The sequence below is a fragment of the Orbicella franksi genome, chromosome 2 (genome assembly GCF_964199315.1).
Source record: "Orbicella franksi chromosome 2, jaOrbFran1.1, whole genome shotgun sequence".
NCBI lineage: Eukaryota > Metazoa > Cnidaria > Anthozoa > Scleractinia > Merulinidae > Orbicella > Orbicella franksi.
In genome coordinates, this window is record NC_138146.1 from 1,121,192 (window position 1) to 1,133,853 (window position 12,662).

A 12,662-nucleotide genomic window follows, 5' to 3' on the forward strand; every position below is an offset into this window, starting at 1 on the left:
GGAAAAAAATACAGTGAGCGAACTTAAGTATGAATAATGTTGAAGAAAATAAAAACCTTACTACTAACAAAAGTTTTTAGGCGAAAGTTACGTTGAGTTATACTACGATTTGTGCATTTTTTATTTCCCCGTCGTGCGAGACGCGAAAGAAAACCACCAGAAAAATACACTTTTTTTCTTGAGGTTTATTTACGGTTACGCTTGAAGGACTGAGCGAAAGAGGGACAACTGCGGGAGAGGATATTCACAAGAGTTTATACTGAAAACTTCTAGTATTTGTTACCACTTTTCACGGACCAGAAGAACTCTGAAACAAGACTGCACGTCGCAAATCAATGTATACAGAGGAACTTCATTTATTCGACAGGTTGTGTCAAGACAGAAATAAAGTTCGCCATTATTTCTTCTCCCACTAAAAACACACTCAAAGCTTCAAACCAAGTCTGATGTAAATAAACACATACAAGCGAACATTTTTATTGAAGGGAGCGAAACTAGCGTTTTTAAAATGAACCCTGACAAAATATTAGAAAGACAGGGTATTTGGGCCTTCTATAAAGGCCATTTTTCGCTGTCTTTTTTGGTTCTTTACTTGTACACCCTAAATGTGTCACTGGGATTTTTCTAGTCCAAAAGAAACTTGCAAAATTGAGTAAACCCAAAAGAATCTGATAGTCCGGGTTTTCAAGTCCAGAAGTCCGACATTTTACCACGCATAAGTAAACAGAACGAGCCTGCGAGCTTTTAGCCAGCTGACTCTCAAAATGGCGGACACCGTTCCATCTCTTGGCTATCCGAAGTTTTCACTCAGTGAATCGCGATTTGATCAGGTAACCATCGTCTTTTTCTACGCTAGGTAATTATTTCGAGAAAGGTTTTCTAAAGCGTTAAAGATATCGATGCCATTGCGCAATCTTTGTAGATCATACTTTGCAGATACTTTGCTTTGTTTCTCAGTTTGAATTTTAGAACTTTAGCTTATCGTTTTTGTCCCTTCTTCTCTAAGACAACATATCTTGGTAGATATAAACGTTGCCTTGATGTGACAGACCCTAGAACTTTGTTTGTTGGAGAGGTAAGCCGATCTCATTATTTCTGGTTTGTCGAAAGTATAGTTCCCCCGGGGGTGGAGGGGGCGGAGGGGGGGCGTGGTTCTCCCAGAAAAATTGGGTGGGGGTGTGTTGCCCGCTCCCCGCTTTCCAAAACCCTTACCCTATTTATGACCAAAATCGGCCATTTTCCCTGCCCTATTTATGACCTGTCCAAAAGTTTGATACCTTATTTATGAACATTGCGGCTGGCACAGTTGCTCTAAACATAATTTATGAAGGGATTTTGTTGATGGTCTTATCGATAATGATGAAAAAGCAGCTTCTTCTAAAAAGCTTACCCAATTCAAGACTAGGATGCAAAAGCCATATCTTATTTATGAACAAAAAATTATGGCCAAAATCAATCCCCTATTTATGACCAAAACGGCTGAAAAACCGTACCCTTTAGGACTGCACATACCAGTGGCAGATCCAGTCCTTGAGCTAAGAGGGGTGCCCGGTTTTGTTTTGCTTGCTCTTTCTTCTGTGATTTCTTCTTTTTTTTTACCCAAAATAAGGGGGAACCTGGGCCCCCCGGGCCCCTCCTCTAGATCCGCTACCGCATACCTATATAGCCCATATAAGGGATTAACTACACTCCCCAGGTATAGTTCAAACCTTCACATTGAAGCAAATATAAGGTTATATACCCGGGGGGACACTGCCATATATGGGCTATATAGGTATGTGCTGCTGTGAAGGGTACGGTTTTCAAGCAGTTTACTCTAGGATAGGGTATATAAATCAGAGCGCTTGGGTCTAGAATAGGGTATCATTTTTCACAAAACTGACCAGTTGGATGAAGATTTTATCTAGAGTAAGGAAACCAGGAATTGCCACTCAAAAATATAAAAAAGTCAAATCGGCAAGTTTAAATTTACGCAAATCAGCCTCAACAGTGTCGATAGATGGGGGGATTTGGGGAGTTTACTCTAGTATAGGTTGGCAAAATTCAGCTAAACTAGCTCTGGTATAGGCTAAGGGTTCCAGGGTCTCAGCGGCACATCCCCACCCAGAGATTTCTTCCAATAAAAATAAAAATAACAAAAAAAAAAGAAAAAAAAAAAAAGAAATTCCGAAAGTACCTCCCCCAGGGTTGTATGTTTGATCAGGTAGTACCTGTTTTTTTTTTATGCTTCCAAGACATAATTACATTAGTTAAATCTAAAAGCACCCATATCGCACTGGGGCAATTTCTTGGTCAAATTTCCCACTCTCTTGGCAGTTTACTATGTCAAATATTCTCAGAGCATCATATTCCCTACCCTCGAGATAGGTAGCCATATAACTTTTTATCATTGTGAGTCTCCTTATCAGCACTCCAAACTTTGGATGAAAGCAATTATCTTTTTACTCATTTTCTCCCTTTTAATTCATATTTGCCTCATACATGATCATTTGACCTGAAAACTGTCGGTTTGAGCTCTAAGCATATTGTCTGCAAGATGTTTCTTTTAATTTTATTTTAATTGCAGAAAAAGTTTCAAGAATCCATAAAGCTATTACAGCAATTTGAAAATGGCACATTACCACAAGGAACTACAGACCAGAGGGTAAATAAAGTCTCGTCCTACACAACCTGTTCATGAATTTGATTTGTTCATCATCCAATTGGAAAGCAAGGTCTGTGTGCAGAATTGTTGGTGTTAAGACCTAAGTGCAAAGATCCATGCAGAGTACATAAGGTGTTTTAATTAACAATTGCATCTAAACAACAAACAAATGTCTGAGAGAGACACTCTCAGGCTATAATCTAGTAAGTCTAGTAAGGCCAGGAAACAAAATGTTAGCCTTCTTCGTGTCATCCCCAGAGGAGGAGTTGGAAAGAGGAGCTACCTTCTCATAATCTCATTTTAAAACTTCTATTCGGTAGATAATCAGTACTTTCATTGATCATTGCTTCACAATTTTGATTCTGTTCGTTATCCATACATTACAACCTGTTGTACTTCCCTGAGTCGGTGAAAAGATATCGTGCAGAAGATGGACAAACAGGCATTCTTTTCTTTTTTGTATATTTTGCTTTAATCTGTAGTCTGTTATTTTTTTTAAGTGATCATAACAAGTACAATTTTATTAATGTTTTGTTTTGTTTTCTTCTGAATATATAACATGAAGCTGTGGGAGGCAAGAAAAGTAAAGGAGGTGACTCTTATTCAGCCTTTAGCCATTAGAAAATTTAAATAATTTCTTGACTGTCTTTTTTAATGGAGTTTTCTTGTGGCCAAAGATACAGGAACAGATGTTGTGACAAGTGGGGTACTGTACACAAACTACTGTGTCCTTTTTTTTGAATCAAGATTGCATTTTCCTTGGAGGTGACAGAAGTTGATCTGGTGGCCTCTTTGAGATTAATATTTTAGATCCATTGGTATGATGTTAATAAAAAAAATAGGTGCAGGAAAAGGTCCTGAGTGCCTCACTGTGTGTTACTTCCTGTTCTATTTCCAGGCCATTATACATCCAGATACTGGAAAGAAAGTCTTGATGCCATTTAGAATGTCAGGTTTGTTTGTTTTGTTTTTTTTTCAAAAAAATTGATCAATTTAACATTGTTACTTTATCATTCATACATTTTTATAGTAAAAAAATTATGACAAGCAATTTTCTCATCTCTGTCTCTGCAGGATATGTACCTTTTGGAACAGTAACGGCAAGTTTTAATGTTTACATCCTTTAGTTAAGTTGTTGGTAACAATATAAATTTTACTTTAAGGTGATCCTTTAGCATTGCACTGCGCATCCCTACTGCGCACAAATTTCGCCCATTAGCTAGTGCGCGTATAAAACGTAAGAAATTTCCCTCAAACTAAGCTCGATAGCGAAATAAATGCCCCTTTTCTCTTAAACGAGCACGGTGACCCCCACATTTTATTTCACAATTTCAATGAGAACAATATCCTCAATAACGGAGAAAAAATTTAGCAGAAATCTATGGCTACTTTTTTGGCAAATGAAATAAATACTACAGAGGGAGACATAACGGGCCCAACAGCGCATGTCCATATCATGTTTCCTTTAAAGGATAAAAAAATGCAGGGTATTTGAAGACATTTTTCTGGGACGTAGATGAATAAACAGTCAAAGAAAGTGAAAGTCTGTGTGTTATGACACGCTGCATTGAAAAATAATCGAGCTTATTTGTTGGGTACGGAGATTACCAAAAGTCACCTAAATGACGGTATTTGTCAGCATTGTGGCGTGAAAACAAGCACGGTGACCCCCTCTTTTTACTACGTTTTTAATATCTCCTTGTCCTGTAACAACAGCATACCAAGTTTCATCGGAAAACTATGGCGGGTTCTTTTACTAGGGAATCACCTTAAGGATGGCGATAAGGGAAATTCTTACAGCTTTTACAGTCCCCCGTTTTATCATGAATAAGTTAGTTTCATATGTAGCAATGAGAAATTTTTCAGAAGTGGACACGGATTAGTTTAGATTTAATAGTGTCGTGCACAATAATTATTGGTAGAAATAGATTGCATCACCAATGGACCCCAGATGACTCAGACAAGAATTGCACGGTGGTGAGGCCGATGGTTTTTGAAGAACCATTCACCACCCCTTATATCCGGTGCAGCAATGTGTAGTACAGAGCAAGCCAGTTTCTTAACGACAAAACGAAGAATCGGATTGGATTTATGGTATTCTTTCATGGTATATCTTTCCTAGCTTTCTGGCTGTCGTGTGACTGACTCACTTGAATGTCGGGTACACTGACATTTTTTTCCAGTGCCACAGAACGCATTCACAAACAGCCTCCTTCTGCCCTCCTTCAAACTGTATTTTATTCCAAGGTACATGTGGTTTTCTCCAAAAGTTTGACCCAAAGAGGCTATAGACTTGTGAAATTAATCGATGAATATTACGCTGAATTACGCTGAATTGCTCACGAGCGCCGTTGTTCCAAACGTCGTTCTCAAAGAAGTAGCGCGTGGAATGGTTTGTTTAATATCTGAGTCACACCCGGCCTTATATTTACGTGACGTCAATTGCGCGCGACGCTATTAATATATAAGAGAACCATTTATTTTCTTTCAGAAATGTTTTCAACTGACTTTGTTTTGGGGTATATTTTTTTCAGGTTGTAGGAATGCTGTTACCAGCACCATCTTTGAGGACTGTAATATTTTGGCAGGTATGTTTGTTTTGGCAGCCCCAACACACGTCGTGAACAGTCCGTATGTTAAATGACTGTAATAAGGCTTTGCATGGGAAAGGTTAACTTTGAAGATTTTGTCTTAATTCGTAGATTAATAAAATGGCCTTAATTTGTCGTTTAATCTGTAACCTGATGCATGTCTTTTGTTTTCTTTCTAAAAAAATTAATGAACCCGATCAAAGTTGAAAATAGAACAAACAGCAAAGGTAATGATGTACCGGAATCTACATATGCAGTAAGAGAAATCTTTGGAAGATGATATATTATCATATTTTCCCGCCAAAAAACTCTTGGAGTTAGCAAGCTTAAGACCTCCTGGAGCTAGCAAACTTTCTACTTTCGATGTTACAGTGGATGAACCAAAGTCACAATGCCGCAGTGAACTACTCCAATAGAAATGCAAGCAAGGTTAGAATATTTTTAATATCTTATAAATTTTACATTGACGCAAATTAATCAGTTGTTGAGAAGAAAATACGATTTGTTTTATATACCTTCACGAAACTTAACGGGCGTTACGTTTAAGGTGGCTGACAACAGTTTCCGTCACTTTTCCAACAGCTGTAGTTTAATTGACAAATCAATACTGGCACTGTTTATCAAGTGATGCAGCTACAATATTGGCATCACGTAAATGCCCAATCATAACAGTACAACCTGTTGAAAACTCCCTTAATTTTAGCCTTAAGTGCTTATACGCTCCGTGACCCCCACTTTTTGTCAGCGAATTGTGATAAGCATGGAAAGATGCAATTTTTCTATGGAGGGAGCTCAGAGCCACCTTAAATGTTCGAAAAGTGCTGGAAACTGTTGCCAGCCACCTGAAGAACTCACAAGTTAAATGTAGTGTTTTTCCCTTTCTCTTCTCCGCCCAGATAAGATTGGAGTGTTTTGTGACCTTTTGATTCATATTCATCTTTGTTTCATCTTCAGCCAACACCAACCAGCAGATTCGTGTTGAGCTACTTTGGGGCTGTTACAAGTGCGGTCACAATTGCTGTAAGCTCTGATAATTAGCTCTCTTATTCACAAGTTGGTTCAACATTAACTTTTTCCTTACCATGTCGATACATTGTCAAGCAAAGAGGTAACGAGAATGAAGAAAAACATCAACTAAGAGATTATCTTGATTTGCAGTATGTAGTTGTCAGAATTTACATTGAAAAAAGTTTTTTTGCTTAGAATGACGTATTTTGTAAAATGACTTGTCATTTGACTCGCTTGATTACCTTGATGAGGCCAATTTGCTTTCAGTCGTTTTCTATCTTAGCTGAAAATATATAGACAACCTTCCAGTCCAAGAGGAAACGGGAAAAATTCGCTGTTACGGTTCAAGTTTTTCCCAAAACCTTTCTCGCACTTTCCCGAAGGTCGGAATTTAGTTGAGTCCAAAACACATGGTATGGGTCAAAATGATAAGAAAAAAAAATGTTACACTTTTCCTCCTCTTACACAAGACTGATATCCAATCAGCCCCGTATTGGCATTTACTTTTGAATGTTCTTTTCCTAAAGCTAGGATTGACTACACTGGTTAAAAGAGCAAAGATTTCCAATTCTTCAATCAAAGCCTTACTTCAACGATTAGTGGCCTATCCTGCTACAGGTAAAATTAACACCAGCCTTTAGTTTTCCAACATTACCTCTGCCTTAATTCGCTAACTGGGCAAGCATTCTTGTGCTGAATACATGTGTAATTAGAGGAAAGTAAAATAACATGCTTTTATGAAATCAATCAGATATCAGTTAAGAAAAAATCAAAGCATGGCGACATGGTTTTCGCGCGCCTTCCTGCTGCGCGCTTGATGTTGCTGTCTGCTTTGAATTCTGATTGATTCGTTGCACTGTCTGTGCGCGCCGTGATTGGCTAGAAAACCGCTCTATTTCCCGCGTTTATGAAAAGTAAAATCGCTGAAAAGCGGAAAAGTCACGCCATGCAAAAATCATGCACGTTGCAGTCCGTTTTTTATCAAACATAAGCCAATTAACAAACAGACTTCAAGAAACAAAATTTTCTTCTCGTCTTCCAGCAACTGCGAACATCTGTAACGTGGTCCTGATGAGGAACCACGAGCTATTTACGGGAATTGAAGTGAAAGACAAAGAGGGAAATGTTGTGGGAACTTCAAAAATAGCAGCTCGAAAGGTACATATATATGGGCGTGAGGTCAATATGGCTAGATATTGGCCAAGATCTTTTATGGTGTGTCTATGGACAAAGACGGAGTCGAGTTCCATAAACACACACACAAAATGAACGAGGCCAATATCCAGCCATATTGATCGAACAAGTTTGGTGAATACAGGATTTATTAGGCGCTTTCTATTTAAGAGAAACTTCTCGTTTTGTCTTTCAGAAATGTTTAGGCTTTATTTGGGTTTTGGAAGACTTTTTTGTGTATGGAAAATTTAAGGTGCATAGTAAAACAAAAATTACAACTCTTTTAAAGCATTACGATGTGTAGTGCCGAACCAGTTCAACAGTCATTTAATAGTTTGTAATTTGGGGGCCAATTTTTTTTCCCCTCGGGTGGAGCTAGAGCTCATATCCCGGTGTAAATTATTGGAATTTCACAAAATTTCGTAGAATTAGTCGGAAGAGTGGCGTACATACAAAGCAGGAAAGCTAAACGTTAGAAGTGGTTTATTTCATGAATAAAGTGGTGACGTTCAAATTGTAAACCTTTCTTTGTGCATTTTTACTCACAGGCCGTGTTTGAAACAACTCTGACACGAATCCTTCTTCCGTTACCTGTTTTGGTTATTCCACCATTTGCCATGCAGCTTTTAGAAAGGTAAGATTCTCAATAACCAGAGTTGAGATTTCGAACGAAACCGAAGGTTATCGAGCCACTCGGAAACAATCGTCGGTTTCCGCAAATCGTCGGAACGCTTCCTGAAGGTTCCCGAAGAGTTACGGATGCATCAGATATTGTCCAATCAGAACCAAGACGATCCTTTGGACCTTTGTGCTAACATTAATAAGCTCTTGGTTTATTCAACACAGGACGAAGTTCATGGTATCACGTCCCAGACTCCACCTTCCCGTTCAAGCGCTGGTTTGTGTTGCAGCTTTTGGCTTTGGTCTTCCTCTGGCAATCGCGCTCTTTCCTCAAACATCTGAGGTGAGAGTGTAATCCTTATCCAATGACTTGGGCCCAGTCCACTCTAGGCCCAAGGAATTTGAAAACGGAGCTTTGTTTCTCCGGTTAGGCCTTCCGTTCATACTAATCCGTCACGAAAAACGGAGCTTTTTCAAAACGCTCTTCAAATCGGAGGAATCTAAAAACACCGGCGTTGCGTTTTAGTTTGGACCGCCGAAAGCATTTTGAAAACGAAGCTTGTGTGATGTACATTGTTGCGTTTTCAAATTCCCCCGGCGTAGTGAGGACGGAAAACATTTGATGCGTTCGCAGAGTGAAACCTCCGTTTTCAAATTCCTCCTACGTAGTGTGGCGAGGCCGTACCTCAGTAAATTACGTATTGTGCACATGTAGCAATGTGGTTATTTTAAGTAGGAGTTTTTAAGTTAGAGTTTAAGTTTAAGTTGTCTTCACATCTGCGGAATGTGCGAGTTTTTTTCTAAAGAAAACGAACGCTTAAGGTCTGTTTTTCAACCCTTTTACCATTCGGAATTTTTCGTTTAATACTCGAACAGTGTACGACTCTTGTTATCCAATGAAAACAAAGCACGAGCACTCGTAAACTTTCCGATAGTTTTGACGTCAGCATTTTAGCGACAGTGAAGAAAACCGGAAAACCTGGTGATAGTTCATGTGCGAATGCTTTGCTGTTCAACTTTTCTGTTTGTTTTTGTTACTTCAGGTTTCACCGGCTGATCTCGAACCAGAAATCCAAATGATGACAAAAGAGACCAAGCTTTTCTACAACAAAGGACTTTGAAATCTACCAACAATGAAATGTAATAGGTGTTTTCTTGATTTTAATCAACAATGTAAAACTTGAAAGGAAAGGGTGGTCAGTTATTGGTTCCGAACTCAGTAATATTTGTACTTAGGTTAGGGACAAAAAAAATTTGTACATAAGTATTAAAGTCTGATCTTAGAGCTCTTTGAAATTCAATGTAGGCACTCACAAGAAGGGTAGTCATTATTTAGGGGGTAGTGGAGGGGCTTAGATAGGTATCGTGCATTAGTTTTTTATAAAAGATGCAGTGGTTATAAAATCTAGTCAAGGTGAACAAAACATGGTCAAGAGTACCAAATTTATATTTTCTGTCGTTGTTTAAGTTGCATCAAATTATCAGCGCAGATGCCTCTGAGATTCCATCAAAATATTCCATACTGATGACGTAGTTCTCCAGAGTTCCGTGTTGTTCTCTGATTGGCTGTCGCTGGGTCACGATGTTTTCCGCGCAATTAACCTCCAATCAGAGACGCGAGATGGATTCCTAAAAAGCTGCGCCGTTAATTGAATCTTTTGGTTCCAGTCTTTTCAGACGTCCCTCGAGCGAGGGAGGAATTGAGCAGAGACATGACCTTAAATCTCACAAAGGGCAGAAAACTGAAAGCTGACACTTTTAAATGGTAGTGTATGTACATGTAAGCAGCTTTAATATAGCAAGTCGGTGATTTCTATACAAATGCGGGAAGAGATTCATTGCCAAATGTACTTCGAATTTTCAAGCATAGAACTTCATCTGGTTATGAAAAACACTTGCAGTTTATTCGGTTTTCAAATTCCCTTTTATTTTACAAAGATATTTTCGGGATCAAAATTCTCTGATGAAACAAGATAAATGCACAATCGAAGCTCAAAAGCGGCCCAGTTTAAGTCAAGCCGTGTAGCTGAAATTTGGAAGCGAGCATAACACTGGAAAGCTGAAAGTTCGCAGGGAATTCTCCGTCGTTTCAAGCCAGTTGTTTTGTTTTATTAAAAGCCTTGAAATTCTTTCGGTACCAGGGACACAATGGTTGAACGCGCGTCCACTTTCCTTCTAGGAGACCTGGGAGAATTCTTTCTTCTATTATGGAGTGGCCGGCGTCTGTCCCTCGGGTGATTCCGCTAAAACAAACGAAAGTCATTTTCAGGTGCATAAGTTTGCCCGAAAAAATCTACGCTATGTGTCTCTGGAAGTTGCTTTTCAGAGAAAGTCATTCTTGGGCATTTTTGGTAAAACCAAGAGGAGGGATGGTTTTGGTAACCGATTTATTATCCAGTGATATCGTTTTCTAAATCTAAGAAATCGCACGGGTTATGTTTGGTTAGCTCGAAATAGTCTGTCCTATGGCTATCCAATGTACTTAAGAAGTTGCACGGGTTATGATTAGTTAGTTCGAAATATTCTATATCCAATGGCTGTCAAGTTTGCTTGAGGAATTACATGCGCTGATTGGTTAGTTCGAAATATTTCGCTATGATTGGTTAGCTTGAGTTAAGACCTGTCTTGTGCCTACCGTACAACTGGCATTGTATTCTTCCTCGGAACTGTCCGTCTCGTTCTCATTGTCATCATTATCTTCATCTTCTGTGGCCCACACGTCATCTTCATCGCACGAGGAACTCTCCTTGGCTTCACCTTCTTCTTGGCCCGTTTTATCCTCATCGCAGAAATGGTCTTTCTCTCTCTTATGTCGGGGTTCTTTATCACTTGATCCGGAAGCCTTTTCTGTTTGTCTTTTAACTGCTTCGTCGTAAGAAGGAGGCGCAACATCCTTCAAATTTTAAAAAAAGTAATTTTAATTTACAGCGCGAGTTTTCTACTACGTTTAATTTTCGCACTTTACACAATTTTGTATCTTTTAAATCACGAAAATTTATGTCCCAGAAAAAGACGGCGGCTTACATAACTACTAGAAATGTTAAAGAAATTGTCCGTTCGAATCTGTGAATATCAGTCGTCGTGAAAAAAACCCCGCACGAAATTGAGCAGTAGTACATCGCAAAAATTTCGGTGTAACTTGAAAGTAGCTTAGAGAGGATGAATTCTCAAGCTAGAAAAGAGTTCTTTCTGATCTTAAAATAAGCTTGTCTAGGTTTTAGTGCTATTCGACAAATCCTGTCTCTACTTACTGGTTCACGTTCCAGCAACTGACATTTTGAGTACAAAAAAAAAAATGTGAATGATAGCGCTGGTAAAACTTTCTCTAAAATGCTTCAAAACAGATGCGCAAATTGCAAAGCAATGTCACATAGATCTTACCTTGATATCTTATGTCTCCTAATATTAAATAAAGTTGAGATAAAAAGAAACAAAGACGTAGACGGATATAAATTCGTTTGGTAAGTGATCAAAATAGTAGAACAATACTATACTAGCATACCGTTTTCACTGATTGGACCGTTTGAGTTGTCGGAGCAATAAATGGACCACTGAACGTCTGGTGAAAGTAATGTGTTCCGTCGGGACCCACTGAAAAATTGACCATATTGCCATAGACAAGAGAGGAAGGCGAATTCTCGCCAGCAATATGGATCCATTGTGGATTGAAGTAATACTGGCCCATATACGAATGATTTGGGACGTAACTCATGGTGTTTTCTCGCAGCACTGTTTTGTCTGCGAAATTAACGTTCCTTATTTACGTCGACGCATTCAAACCACAACTAGTGCGTGCGTACGACATCACAATCAGCTCCAGAGCGCGCGGCCAAACCGCGTCATTCGCGCGCGCACTGCTTTTTATGCCCAAGATCATTTTAACAATTATTCCACGAGCGTGCGTTGGATATTTATAGGTTAACGCACTCAGCGAGTGAATTATCGGGATTTACCTGTACTCGTTCACTAACAATGAACAAGAAATTTCAATACCGCACTCGGTGAAGCCTCGTGCGGTATTGAAAATTTCGAGGGGGGTCGGTCTGATCCACAATAAGGGTTCCTGCTCCGACAAAAACGTGATAGATCTGCTTCGTTCCCACTCGCCGTTGCATTACGTCGGTGAAGAGCGGGAAACAAAGAGCGCGGTGCTGGACGGTTACGTTCCTTCGCATTTTTCCGTATAACAGGCCCACAATACCGCGGGCAACGCGCTTTGACTGAAGAGGGAAGGCGGAAGACGAGGTAGCTAATAGATTACGACCATGGAGTTTTTTCTTTCGCAGTTTGATTCTCATTGGACATCATATTGTGAGGAGGTTGGACAATCGTCTGGAGAACAAAATTTTATTTCACCTTTAAAAGTGGGTGTGATTGTTTTGGGGTGGGCAATAGACTTGCCACAAGTCGACCTTTGCCTAATCCTTCGCTTATTCATCTCCCTCGAGCGAATCTTCGAGCAACGTAAGTCGCGACACGAACAAGATAGGGAAGAATTACTGAAAAGGACTGTTAGAAAGTCTGGGTGGGCAATATCTTTTTAACATCAAAAGTCCAAATAATGATAGTAAAAAGCACTTGCTCGATTTTTTCCATGGCTCTTCTTGCACTTTTGTTTTTCACCA

At 39.3% G+C, this 12,662-nt stretch overlaps 2 protein-coding genes across 2 annotated transcripts; one reads left to right on the top strand and one right to left on the bottom strand.

Moving 5' to 3' along the window:
• Positions 1 to 577: 577 nt before the first annotated feature.
• LOC145474611 (sideroflexin-5-like) lies at positions 578 to 9,318 on the top strand. Its single transcript, XM_081455157.1, has 14 exons — positions 578 to 830; positions 1,007 to 1,075; positions 2,567 to 2,644; positions 3,210 to 3,236; positions 3,543 to 3,597; positions 3,719 to 3,744; positions 5,179 to 5,232; positions 5,608 to 5,664; positions 6,190 to 6,255; positions 6,771 to 6,861; positions 7,286 to 7,401; positions 7,965 to 8,050; positions 8,263 to 8,380; positions 9,081 to 9,318. Exons 1-14 carry the CDS (start codon positions 765 to 767, stop codon positions 9,156 to 9,158), a joined length of 987 nt encoding a protein of 328 aa, XP_081311283.1. The 5' UTR covers positions 578 to 764; the 3' UTR covers positions 9,159 to 9,318.
• Positions 9,319 to 9,402: 84 nt separating this feature from the next.
• Positions 9,403 to 11,934, bottom strand: LOC145480153 (uncharacterized). The gene is made up of 4 exons (XM_081458607.1): positions 11,532 to 11,934; positions 11,289 to 11,370; positions 10,673 to 10,930; positions 9,403 to 10,280 (listed from the first exon to the last, which is right to left on the bottom strand). Exons 1-4 carry the CDS (start codon positions 11,747 to 11,749, stop codon positions 10,149 to 10,151), a joined length of 690 nt encoding a protein of 229 aa, XP_081314733.1. The 5' UTR covers positions 11,750 to 11,934; the 3' UTR covers positions 9,403 to 10,148.
• Positions 11,935 to 12,662: the final 728 nt, after the last annotated feature.